We start from the raw sequence: 13,688 nt of genomic DNA, 5'->3' as shown, positions 1-13,688 counted from the left end.
CACAGTTATGCCCCGGGGGGATTTGTGTTTGTCCATATACAGGTGACGGAGCTGTGGTTAGGTGTGCTTACGTCATCTGCCCAAGGTCTTCTAGCTGATAAAAGACTGAACCAGGATTCAAAACTAGGTCTGCAAGAGCCCTACCTAGGTCACTCTGTAACTGTTGTCCTCGATCGCCTTATTCCTCTGAGGAATGTGAAGACGCTTTACAAAGGGCTGTACATAGGAGGCTCTAAATATTTAGGGCCAGAAGATTCTAAAATTTGGCTTACGCCCCAGGGGTCAGCTCTGGGTACTTTCAGTGAGGCACCCAGGTTTTCCTAGGCCTGCTTTGCTCTCAACACCTTTAATACCAAACTGCCTCCGACAGCCAGCCCCCTTTCCAACACCCCTAAAGTGAGGAACAACAGCGACAACAAAACACCTCCTTCCGGAGCTTTAAGTATGCACGCTTCTCCTTGAATTGCAATACTTGCCTAGAAAACAAATTTCACGAGGAAGACAAAAAGATTAAAATGCAAATTAGATATCCTGGTTACTCTTCTTTTCCTACGTCATACATATTAGAGGGAGAGTGGCACTCTTCCGTTCCTTAGGTGTTTGCCAAACTGTCCTATGGAGAGAGACTGGGGCAGGGGATGAGGAAATCTGTAGGTACAGGCCTATGGGAAAAGCGGGTAGAAGTTTTTTCTGTTCCTGCTTTTCATCTTTCTTTGCGTCAGAGAAAATGCTTCAAGGTCTTAGAAAAAAAAATATATATAGACAGTGAGAAGGTCGAAGATGGACTGGTTTACTCATTCATTTAAAAAGTGCCCATCATGTGGGAGGCATTGAGATGACAACTTGGGAGTGAAAGCAGAGTCCCTGCCGCCGTGACCTCTGGTGGAGCAAGCAGGGAGGGACTGCACACAGCACATCATTTCCGATGCTACTGCTCCAGGGAAAGGACGTGTGTCCCTGCGCCCCGTTACGCTAGAACGGGAGCCGTGCAGGATGGCAGGGCGGCTTTGCAGGGGACAAGCAGCCGGAGATGGCGAAACAGGACGACTGTGGCTGGCGGGTCCAGGGAAGGGACAGTGTGGCAGGGTCTGTGCAGCTGGCGGGGGGGGCAGGGGGGCTTTGACTGGAGTGTAGACGGGAAGGAGGAGAGGTTATTATGATTGAGTGAGGGGGTGGGGTGGGCAAGGCCAGGCAGGATGGGTCTTGGGGACAACTTAAGTGTTTTGACCCTTTTTTATCAAGAACAATTGGAAATTGTCAGTGATTGTGGAGCGAGGGCCTGACCCGATCAGATTTCTATTCTGAAAAGGATTTAGCTGTCACTCAGCCAGGTTCTGAGACGTGTAGGTTGGGAAGCAGATGCCACTTGCAGGCAAAGACGAGTGTGATGAGGAGTTAATAGGAGCCAGAGAAGATGACGGGCTATGCAGTGTGTGAGCAGACACCCTGCCCCCAGCCCCGGGAGGGAGCTGGGGTAAGAACTCGGCACTCAAGGCTGAGGGGATATCCTTAGGGACCCCAGTGTGGACAGCCCCCCAAATGCAGCCAGTTCCTCCCCCACCCCCTCCTGCAAGAGAATTTGGGAGAGAACAGAACAGTTCTGAGTGTGGCTGAGAGAATGGCAGAGATGCTAATTCAGAGATAAGCTCCTTTGTGTTTCTCTGTTATATGAAATTTGTAGGCTGGGAACTCATTAATCAGTTGCCTGACTATCCTTGCCCTAAAGGGGACCTTGAATAAAACTGTATCTGCTCATTTGTAGATTTTATTTCCAGAGAATTACTCACTATTTTTACAGAAATGGCCTTCAGAGTGGACCACACTGAAAAACAGGAGATTAAAAAAAAAAAAATAGAACACAAACATCCAGGATGCAAAGCATTCAAAAAATAATAAGACCTTGAAGATAGCAGATTTAAAATCCTTGAGCAAGATCCTTCCCCTTCATATCCTCTTTAACCAAATGGAGTTGGAGGTGAGCCTTTCTCACCCCTACCCTACACACACACACACACACACACACACACACACGCACTGCACACACTGCCACAAGGCTCTTACACCAGCTTTTAAGTCTGTCATTTCACTATAACAACTGATAACAAAATCTCGCCACTAAAATGTACATTTTGCTTGTAAACTTGACATTGAAACCATGGTGGTTTTCAAATATACTTGTGTTATTCTAATTCATAGCATTCTGTTCCCATTCGTAGGTCGCAGTGAAGGAGCAACCCATCAAATGATTTTCAGACATAAGGAGACACTTCCACTTAGCTTGCCCTTTGAGACCACAGTTTAGCTGCTGTCTACTCAGACACGGACAGTTCCCTAAAAGCAGGTTTTGGGTTTCTGCCTTCATAAAGGAGAGACTCAGAAACCAGATACTAAGATCAGACCACTTCTCTGAAAGAAAAGAAAAGAATATGCTGAATTGTCTGTTTGGACCCTTATTCATCTCCAGGTGCTCTAGCATAGCAACCAAAGTTTGGGGGTTGAGGTGACTTGCACTTTCTGTAAAGGATGAACAGCAGTATTAGAGCCCAGACCCTTAGGTGATTTAATTAGAAGTGAGTATGGCCCTAGCCAGTTTGGCTCAGTGGATAGAGCGTCAGCCTGTGGACTGGAGGGTCCCGGGTTTGATTCTGGTCAAGGGCATATGCCCAGGTTTCAGGCTCAATCCCCAGTAGGGGGCGTGCAGGAGGCAGCCGATCAACGATTCTCTCTCATCATTGATGTTTCTCTCTCTCTCTCCCTCTTCCTTCCTCTCTGAAATCAATAAAAATATATATTTTTTAAAAAGAAGTGAGTATGAAACCACGGTGAGTAGGCAAGGCAGAGAAGCCTGCCCCACCCCAGATAGATGCCCTGGCCTGGCCTGGAGGAACACCCTGGGGCAGCCTGGCTCTCATCTGTAGAGAGCCACACTGCCAGTCCCTGAAAGGAAGGTGGGCTCACACTTAGAGTAAGGACGCCCACTGCAAGCAGGATGAGAAATGTGTTCCTGAAATGCAAACTAGAATTTTGAGTTGACTATGAGAAAAAAGGAATAATCCCAAACCAGTAACTGTTTCCCGTTTGTATATTCCCTTCCACTATACATGCAGGAAGCACGCCAATATTATTTTTGTGAGAGATAAAGTATTTCCTATACCGGGTAAAAAGAGATGAGGAATTAATTGTGCTCATTTTGTTAATTCAAGAGGACAGCCATAACCAGAGAGTAACACAATTACCATGTAGTTCTGTGTAACGGCAATAGAATTTTGTGGTAGTTTGTAAGATAAAATTTTACACAAGATATATTTTTAAATCCTGGGCCTTAAAAGTCATTTAAACGGTTGTGTTTTTATAAACAGGATGTTGCATGAAAAGCTTAACATAAATTATAGAAGAGTAAAACATTTCTAGTCTTGAGAGTTGTACATTATGAAGTTGATGACACACTTCATTTTGTATGACTGCAAGTGATATTTGCAATCATTCACTTATCCAGCTCACTAGAGGTAGTGTTCTGGGAAAAACAGATGGAATCCTGAGTTAGGAGACACGGGGTCCTGTTGACCACTAGGAGTCAGTCATTCTATCTCTAAAAAATGGAGGTTACGGTGGCTACATATCACTGGTTTGAATGTAAGAATGAAATGAAATAATATACATAAAATTGCTATGTAAAGTATTAAGTCTGATATATTTTTTCTATCATTATTTATAGTTAGGTTCCTATTTTCCATTGTGTCAAAACTTCCAAAATCAATCATGTGTTTAAGACTCCTTGTCTATTCTCTTAACTGTCCTTTATTAATACTAATACTTTATATCTAATAATTACTCTCTTTCCCTTGCTCTTCTTCTTTTTCATGGATCATACATCAGGGATCTCCCTGGTGAGAATGTAAGAGCAGCCTTTGAAACTCTCCTCTATCTGAAAGGCTTTGCCTGAACAGCCCTTATCAGTTGTGCATTATTGCATTTTCTGGGGATGTACTGCCCAGTTCTGCAGTGGGCACATTGCTTTGAGGGGCTGTAGGGGGAAGGTGTGATGAAAGTGGATGGCTGCTCATCTAGTGTGGCCATTCTGTGCTTTAATCTGCTCAAAATAAGCTCAAATAGTGTATTATTTAAAGGTGTGCCATCAGAGTACACATCGTATTAGAGTCTGCTGTACTTTTAAGTCAGGCGATCCAGTCGTCTCTGTGCAGAGATTTTGCTAGAGAAACAGGGAGAAGACTCCCTAGGGTCTCTGTTGTCCTAACTCGTGTTTCAGCAAAAGCATCCCACAGGGACTGTGTGCTGTGTTTTCAGCAGTAGAACTGATTGTCCCGTTTTCATCTTGTTAGTCTAGTTGGCCTTAGGAAAATACCTCCACTCTCTCTCTATTACTTTTCTTTGTAACTTTATCAAAGCGCAGTTCCATTATTCTGACTCTCCCATTATTTTATAAAGAAAAAAGCTAACTCCCGGTATGTTCAAAAGCTGAATATTATAGTCATCACTGGGAATTTCCTCTTTCATTTACAATGGCGGGGAATAGAATGATCTGATTGGTCCAGTGACCTGGTTAGCAGAATGGGTGAGCTGTAAGCCATCGATTTTCAGGTAAATTTGAATTCAGTCTATCTTGATTAGTATTAAAACTAGACTGGGATTTCTGTTAGTGATTGAGAAAGTGCTTCACGAATCTATAATGTGTTCACCCATTCAACAAATACTTACTGAGGCTTTACTAACTGCCAGTCCCTGCTGTGTTTGCGGAGACTTGAGATGTCAGTGAATTAAGCCAACAAGGTCTTTGCCCGGGAGGTTATTAAGGAACCATCAGCCTATTAAGGAACACCATGGATTTAAGAGGTTTTTAAGGACAGAGTGAGTTAATACTTAACCTAGTCATTTGTTGGCAAAAGTAAACTCTTGATTTTACTTTTTCATCTTCACAGTAAAAACTGAGTGTTAATAATGTTCTATTTATGGGAACTTTCTGGTTTACTTGGGGTTAAAGGTGCTTGGCATTGGTCTGATTGCATAGCCCTACTTTTAAATAGAGTAAACATTAACTTAGTGACCAGAATGAACTATTTTTTCAAACCAGTTTTAAAAGTGTAATTAGAATAAATCCTCATACTGCACAGAGTTTCTATGGGGAATATAATTTATAACCATTTAATATTGATGTTGCCAGCTATCAATGTTGCTAGCAGCATCTTTTGATAACCCAACTGTTTATGTCAATTCGATTTGCCATACTTCTAAGTTTAAGGTAATTTTATATATATGTATAAATATGTGTATACACACACACACACACACACACATACACACATCCATCCTTTGGCCAATATGGATGGGCTCTACTCCCAGATTTAGCTGGGTCTGCACTGATTAGAGGGGCCATATTCTGACTCGGTGTCTGGAGGATATCCACTAGCCCCTGATGCCATTGGCTTTCAAGTTTTCTCTTTATTTTTTGGAGTTTTTGCATAAATATTATGTGGAAGTTTTTAATTTATTATTAAATTAATTGGTTAATAACATTATATAAATTTCAGGGGTACAACTTTATCATATGACATCTGTGTGTGCTCTACTGTGTGCTCACCATCCTAAGTTTAATCTCCTTCCATCACCATATATTTGATCCCCTTTCCCCCTCTTCATCCTCTCTCTTCCCCTCTGGTAACCACCATCCTGTTGTCTGTATCTATGAGTTTGGTTTTTTGTTTATTGTTTTGTTTTATATCCCACATGTGAATGAAATCATACATTTCCTGTCCTTTTCCATCTGACTTATTTCACTTAGCGTAATTTTCAAGATCCATCCATGTTGTCACAGGTGGCAATATTTCATTTTTTTATGGCTGAGTAGTATTCTACTCACATCGTCTTTATCTAATCATCCATCATGGCAATATTTCATTTTTTTTATGGCTGAGTAGTATTCTAACATATATATATATATATCACATCATCTTTATCAATCATCCATCGAAGGACACTTAGGTTACTTCCATGTCTTGGCTATTGCGAATAATGCCCATGTTCATTGCAGCAAATAGTTTTTATCTTTAAATAAAGCAAATATGAAGCAGATAAGATTGCTTTAACTCTGCCCATAGAGTTTCAGCAGTTGCAGAAGTCTCTGTAATGTGGCAGATGGGAGGTGACTGCAGTGGCCTGCATGCATGAAGGCAGACATATGTTCTCTGGGACACCCTGCTGAAGGAGCAAGCTGTAGACATGGGGTTCCGTCTCTGCTTTTCTACCTATTATGTCACTCTGCCTTTTTGGTGAAGGGAAAATACCTGTTTGACACCTTTATGGGGTTGATATGAAGGTCCAATGACGTATTGGGCTTGAAAGTACTTTGTAAGCAAGAATGATATAGGTAGATGGGTAGTTTGCCTCCCTTTCTTGTGTTCTAAATAGGAACAACTGAAGAGCATATTCCCTGGAATACAGCTTCCTGTGGAAGCTTCAGAGGTGGCATGGCACCTTCTCCAAGAAGCCTCTTTATCCCTCCTCTGGGGATGCTCAGAGAGGCAGCAGTATTCCTGAGGCTGTCTCCCTTCGGTATTGGTGTCATAAATGATCACTTGTGAGCCACTAATCTGGCTGCTTTTTAATACAGGAAACCTCTTTTCTATTACACGATTTTCAGCCTATTTCATTGTACTTGGTGTATTGCAGGGATTTGTAACACATGTAAGTGTACCTGAATGAACCTGCTCTACACAAGTCCTGATTAAGTTCATCATATTATTTGAACACTTTAAAACAATGGCAGTTCTTCTTTCACCTTGAAAATTAGTATTTTTATAAATGGGGTTCTTAGCATGTGTGAATAGTTTCAGAATTTACAATATGTTTTAGACATATGGATGCCCTTGAATAGAAATACCGATCTCTGGTCTGGCTGTTAAACTAATCAATTATTTAGGCTAAAACTCTTCTACCCAAGAACCAGCTTTGGTAACTAAAACCAAAACCTAAAACTTCAAAGAAAGGATGCCAACTCTGACTGCCACCAGTAGATGGTGCTGGTGGTCACGGTGGTCCCTTTAGTCCCTGGCCCCACAACACCACATCCTTTCCATTGTCTGGCTCATGTGTCTGTGCTTACTTTTGAGTTATTTTAAGAATATTAATAGCCCATCATACCTGATAGGTGCAAACGCAATGAGTATATTGAAAGTGCTAGTAAGAAAAGGAATATGAAACAAAAGAGAAAAATAAGATAATAAGGAAAAAGCAAGTAGTAAGAAAACAATGTTGAAGGGATAATTCCAAGGGACAAAGAATAACTCATACAATAGGTTTAAAGTGTTGTACCCATGCAGATGGCTGTAACTGCCAAGTGATGGGGAAGAACTGAAACAGACAACACTTTGGAAAAATGGGTTAGAAGAGCAGTGCCAGATGCCTATTAGCCTGATGCTAATTCAGGAAACAGCTAACAGTTTGCTCAGCAATGGAAAGGCTGAGCATGGTGGAGGTGCGGCTGACCAAACCTCGGTCCAAAGTTCTACTAGTTGCACAGGCCCAAATCCTTCGGAACCAAACGATGGAGAGGCTCTGAGTGCAGCTAGTGTGGTCAGAGCATTATTCCGGTTCTTGAGGAAGATTTTCAACATAAAAGAAACTGATCCTTTTTGCAAAATGGTGATGTCCCACAAGCCCTATGTCATTGAGGAAAGGGAGGGTGAGCCTGTTTCTAAAGCTCACATTCCTTATAATGGAGACGTATCCAGGGACTGCAAGAATGAGCCCTCCAAAGCTATCCTGGACTTGTGAACAGATGGACTTACACAAAACCTGGCAGAACAGTTCTAACCTGTTCACAAATAGAGGAACTAGATACTGTACTCTTCTGTTTTAGATACAGAGCAGCTATGTGTTTTTTATAACATTAAAATAAGAAAAAGTGAGACAGTATGTAAGTAGCCATTGTGAAACCTATAGGATTCATTACTTTGCCAAGTAATAAGCATAAGAAATCTCTAACCTGCAACTTATTTTCCTATCGTAGTGGGAAAATGTTGACATAGTGGAAAAGGCATAAACTCTGGCACCAGCCAGCTGTGTGAGCTTAGTAAGCTACTCAACTCCTCTGAGACTCACTTTCTTCATCTGAAGATTGGGCATGATGCTGCCCATCCGTCAGAGATGTTGCCAGAAGTAAAAGTAATACTACGTCACTAGCACAGTGCCTGGTCATAGCAGGCCTCCAGTGACCAGTAGCCACTAGTGGAATTAGCATCAATAGCACTGCCCATGAGTCATAAAATCTCTCAGCCGAGAGCTGGACAAGTGTGCCACCAGCAATTGTACCAGCTTTACCAGCTAATACAGACTAAACTTGTGTCACAAATCGACCAGAAAGGCAATGGTTAAAACACAACAGAATGACTCTTTCTCCCTTAAAACATCCAGGATGGGGTTCTGGTTCAGAAGGGCTCAGTCACCCAGGGACTCAGGCTTTTGGTGGCTCTGCTGTCATTAGTACTAGTGTGATTGCCACCTCGATTCCAGCCCAAAGGAAGGGAGAGGGGCCTGGGTGCGTGTGTGAAGGAGGTTCCAAGACCCCAACAGAAGTGGAAAATACCAGTTACCACCTTCACTGTATTGGAGATATCTTACTCACATGGGCGCACCGGGTGGCTGCCTGTGCCTGAGCACACATGCCAGCTACTGCGAAAAAAGGGGCGAAATTAAGGTAGCCGTACAGGTGTATTACATAGCATAGTAAGTACCTAAAGTACGCTCTGTGCTCCATGCTGCTTCTTGGTACCAACCTTTTGCTGAAAATTTGCAATTTCTGATCTATCCCGAAATTTAGCCATGAGTCCTCAGGCACAAGGCACAACGTCATGGTAATATGGGGTGTGGGTGGCTATATTGGGCTATACAGTCCCATCTTGGACTTGACCCAGACTTTGCACTCAAGCCAGGGGCTGGGTGACAGGGGCCTGTGTACCTGACCTGGTTTTAAGAGGCACCTGGTGCGATATGCCAGCTTAGTCACAATGCCAGAGAGGTTGGCACGTGGCTGGTAGGAATAACATCAGGGAATCCAGACAGTGGATCTGGGAACCCTACTAGCAGGAATTGCCTCTTGGGAAATCCATCTAGATTAGCAGAAACCCAGATACCAGGCTGGGTAACAGGGTCAGGAGAAAGGGAGGGAGGAATGTGATAAGGCAGGGAAAGTGGGCAGGGTGCCCAGGCACCAGACTGGTATTCCAGGCATGCCTCCAGTCTTAGATAGGGAGCAAGGCATATGCAGTTAAATGGCAGAGACTAAGCATTTCCCTAGTCTGACCTAAAGCAGGGCATGGGTAGAGCAGGGATTAAGAGAGGAAAAAGAGAGTTTAGATTAAAAAGTAATGTTGAGCCAGGCCAGTGTGGCTCAGTGGTTGAGCATCAACCTATGAACCAGGAGGTCACGGTTTGATTCCCAGTCAGGGCATGGGTTGTGGGCTTGATCCCCAGTGCGGGGCGTGCAGGAGGCAGCCAATCAATGATTCTCATCATTGGTGTTTCTATCTCTCTTTTCCTCTCTGAACTCAATAAAAAAAATATATACTAGTGGCCTGGTGCATGAATTCATGCACATTGAAAGGAAATTAATTAGAAGAAATATTTTAATATTGCTATTCACCCTTTCTCTATAATAGAAGTGTCAACCAAATTCATGATCAACAATGACAGATCAAAATACACACGTGTGACTGGCGCCATCAAGAGCTTTATATGTATCATGCAGCTGCTAGTCAACTTAGCCTTTTATTTATATAGATAGATAGATATAGATATAGATATAGATATATAGAATAAACTTGCTTAATACCTCCTTTCTTCTGATTTAGCTAAACTTTTCCCAGCCCATTGAAGCACCCCAACTTCTCTTTTGGGTAATTGTCAGCAACACAGCAGTAAATATCAACACAAAGCAGATTATTATTGTAGATTATGCAGGGAGAACATCACACAGGGAGAACAAAGGGTAAAATATTTAACTGCAGCAGTGTTTGACTATATTCTGCACAGTGAGAAAACCTGAAGTCATTTTCAAGGTCCACCATTTCTTACTTCTTTTCAGTCAGGTCAAGTTTCTAAGCTTTCTAAATCTCCATTTTCTGGCTAATGCAAAGAAAATAGGATTCCACCGAGTCTCCTATCTACGTACTCCAGGACTTCTGTGAGGATCAAATGAGATGAGGCAGGGGAAAATGCTTCACACACATTTGGTTACAGTGTAAAATGTTTCCGCCTGGCTATAAAGCAAGTTGTGTTCCTGGGCTAAAGAAACTCCAAGGAAGCTAGTTGCTAGGGAGAGGAAGCTGGGAATTGCTACTTGTTGTCATTACCTAGATGGAAATTTAGTATATTAGTCTTTTATATATATAAAAATTTTGAAAAAGCAGTAATGTTGACATCTAGAAGTCATCCCAGGGATCCCAGTGCCCACTGGGAGCAAGCCACGCAAACCTGCTTGTCATGAGCAAACCACCAGCTCCTGGCTCTGGGCAACAACTGATTGCTAAGCCCCACTGAGTGGGGGGCTGAGGCTGCACATCCCCACTGCCTCCGTCCGAATCGGCTCAGGAACTCAGGTGTTGGTGGGAATCTGGTGTGTCCAGCTGTGAGGGTGGGGGCGGCATTAGGGCACATTGAAAGGAGGGAAACATTAACAGATTTTTTCTGAAACTGCATTGCAGCTCTAAACGGTATAAAAATATGTTTCATTTAATTTTTAGTCACCCTCCAGTTCCTCAAGAAATATTCAACAAATGTTGGCAGATTCTATCAATCGTATGAAGGCATATGGATTTCACCAGGTAAAGGAATTTACGTTCCATCTTCAGGGGGCTAAATGCATCGCCATTTCCACTAATGTTTCACAAATTGCTATATTAGTCTCATGCAGGAATGAATTTAAGCAGAGTAGGTGAAATCTGTCTTTAAAAGCGTGTGAGCCTCGCTATTCATCTTTGCTGTTTTATCTGGAGTTGAAGGTGTCTTGAGTGTCATGGGAAGAACAGATGCCAAGACAGAGCCGCTAGACTCCTGACGAAGGTCTAACACGAGGTGATAGCCTGGGCTGCTGCAAACACTGCGGGAAGACTGACTTCAGCGAGAGATAAATGAGGCACAGACTTGGCAGAAATAGTGACTTCAGACTAAGTTCCTTATGTGTTCATTGTTTCTGTGAGCCTGTCCCTTTACGGCGACCAGCCTCTTGTACCACCTGTGTCCACTGTGCCAGAGGTCCTCCGGGCACTCAGAGCTCTCTCCTTCTGGCCAGACGTGATCCTACAGGCCAGGCTCACTGCCTCATTGTGCTAGGCTGGAACTGCATCATCCGCTGCTCACAATCAATGAGCATAGGCTGGTACTTGCAAACTGTAGTAGGATTTGACCCACAGAGAGTCTGGAAAAGCAGGGTCAGATACAAGGCCGTTCAGAGAAGGTTCCGAGTGACCACAGGCCTGAGATGGGGGCTGTGGTGGAGGCAGGCCCCTGGGCTGTGTTCCAGTGGACAGTGAGATCGATTTCCTGATTTCTCGGTAGGGACATACATGAAGTTGGATAATTCGCACAACCGAGACTTTAAGAAATCATGATGAAGTTTTGGAGCTATAGTCCTCTAGGTATAATACATACCTCTTTCTAAAACAGCAGCAATAGAGTATCTAAAGGAAATTTTCAGTAATGCTGCCTGGGGTACATTAAATCATTTTAAATGAGCACAGGTGAGAAAGACAAAGGAGCTGTGTCCATTCGCCACCATTTGTTGAGTTTTCCCCAAATGCTAGGCACTGTTAAGGGCATTGGAGACACAGTGAGCAAAACAGATAAAAGCCCTGCCTCGGGAAGCTTGTATTCCAGTAGGGGGATACAGACAATAAACATTTCTACGAAGTCAGCTGGTCATCAGTGGTGTGGAGGAAAACGAGGCAGGGTAAGGGAGCAGAGGAATGCTGGGAGGGTGAGAATTGGTTTCTTAGACACATGGCCAGAGAAAGCCACTCTGAGAAGGGGCTGTTGGAGTAGAGACCTGAAGAAATGAAGGGAGGGAGCCATGTGGATGGGTGGGGGGAAAGTATGTTCCCAGCAGAGGGCACAGAGGCTCACTTGACATGGTCAAGGAATGGCAGAGAACTCAATAAGTGAGAAGAGAGATAAGGGCTGAGAATCACAGAGACTCCTACTTACAAGGAATTTGGTGTCTGGGTATTATTTCAAGCCCTGATGATAGATGAGATCATCTGGAAAGTGAGTTTAGATGGAAAAGAGAAGTGGTCTGAGGTTGGAGGCCCATCGGTGTTTAGACTGTGCCTAAGGTTCTTGTCTCTAAAATAAGGATGGTGGACTAGATCAGTGGTGCTCAAACACTTTTAGGTCTGAGACAGCCAGGCTCTCACAGTGCTCACATCTTCTCACGAGAATGCCCAGGACGTGTGCCATTTCATTCCTTCTCTCACTTAAGAAGTTACATCAGAATTCAAGAGAATGACTGAGCAGGTCACGTACCAAGCTTCTCTGTAGAACAAAGGTAATAAAACAGGGCCTCCCTACTGCAGGGGTCAGGAGAGGGTCTTATGAGGAACTGGCCCGCAGGCCAGGACGAGAGGCCTTCCGAAGGAGATGCCTTAGTAGCTGGATCTGCCCCTCTCTGTCTCCACACCTTGGCCAGGCACCTGGCCCAGCGTCCAGCCTCAGCACGGCTGCCTCTGCACTCCCCACCTTCACCCTGACTCCCCCAGGCCTGGCTCACAGCCCCATCCTGGGCCTTCACCCTGACTCCCCCATGCCTGCCTCACAGCCCCATCCTGGGCCTTCACCCTGACTCCCCCAGGCCTGCCTCACAGCCCCATCCTGGGCCTTCACCCTGACTCCCCCACAGGCCCCATCCTGGTCCTTCACCCTGACTCCCCCAGGCCTGCCTCACAGCCCCATCCTGGGCTTTCACCCTGACTCTCCCATGCATGGCTCACAGCCCCATCCTGGGCCTCCCTGACTCTCCTCCCATGCATGGCTCACAGCCCCATCCTGGGCCTTCACCCTGACTCCCCCAGGCCTGCCTCACAGCCCCATCCTGGGCTTTCACCCTGACTCTCCCATGCATGGCTCACAGCCCCATCCTGGGCCTTCACCCTGACTCTCCCAGGCCTGCCTCACAGCCCCCATCCTGGGCCTACATGGTCCCAATAAAATACTTCTAAAGAGGAAATGATAGTTGTCTAAATAGAGGAAGTAAAGATCAACCTGTAAAGATTTGCTAAAAGTTTTCTGAAGGAATTCTTAGAGACACTCCGGACAAGTTGTTATGTTTTCTAGCTGCTTTGAGTAAGTATAGTGGTCAGGGCCAGATCCCATCTGCCATAACTCTGTGAAACTCGTTAATTTTGTCTCCTTTCCCACGGTGCCCATACATAATTACACTGTAGATTAAAAAGGAATATAATTTACTAAACATAGCATGCTCAAACATTTTAGTATCATCTGCATTAACTTAATATTTTCCCTTAGGTAGACTCATTTTGTAAATTTTTTGCTTCTTCTAAGCAATAATATTTATGATGTCATAGTCTAATGTTATAACTACATTTTTTTCTAGTAATTTTAAATAATTTATTTATTTATTTTAAATATATTTTTATTAATTTCAGACAGGAAGGAAGAAGGAG

General features: G+C 43.8%; 1 protein-coding gene across 3 annotated transcripts in view; it reads left to right on the top strand.

The window, feature by feature from the left end:
- The window catches only part of SH2D4A (SH2 domain containing 4A), a 49,606-nt gene that overhangs the window by 17,441 nt on the left and 18,477 nt on the right, over positions 1-13,688 (top strand). For 2 of the 3 annotated variants that reach the window (XM_005856496.2, XM_014536818.1), the window contains exon 5: positions 10,755-10,835. The exons of the other annotated variant lie outside the window; for it this stretch is intronic. In XM_005856496.2, coding sequence (XP_005856558.1) covers positions 10,755-10,835 — 81 coding nt within the window. The remainder of the gene's footprint in view (positions 1-10,754; positions 10,836-13,688) is intronic. 3 annotated transcript variants of the gene reach the window in all.

This window comes from Myotis brandtii, unplaced genomic scaffold (assembly GCF_000412655.1).
Source record: "Myotis brandtii unplaced genomic scaffold, ASM41265v1 scaffold103, whole genome shotgun sequence".
Taxonomy (NCBI): domain Eukaryota; kingdom Metazoa; phylum Chordata; class Mammalia; order Chiroptera; family Vespertilionidae; genus Myotis; species Myotis brandtii.
This window is presented reverse-complemented; position numbering and strand designations above follow the sequence as displayed.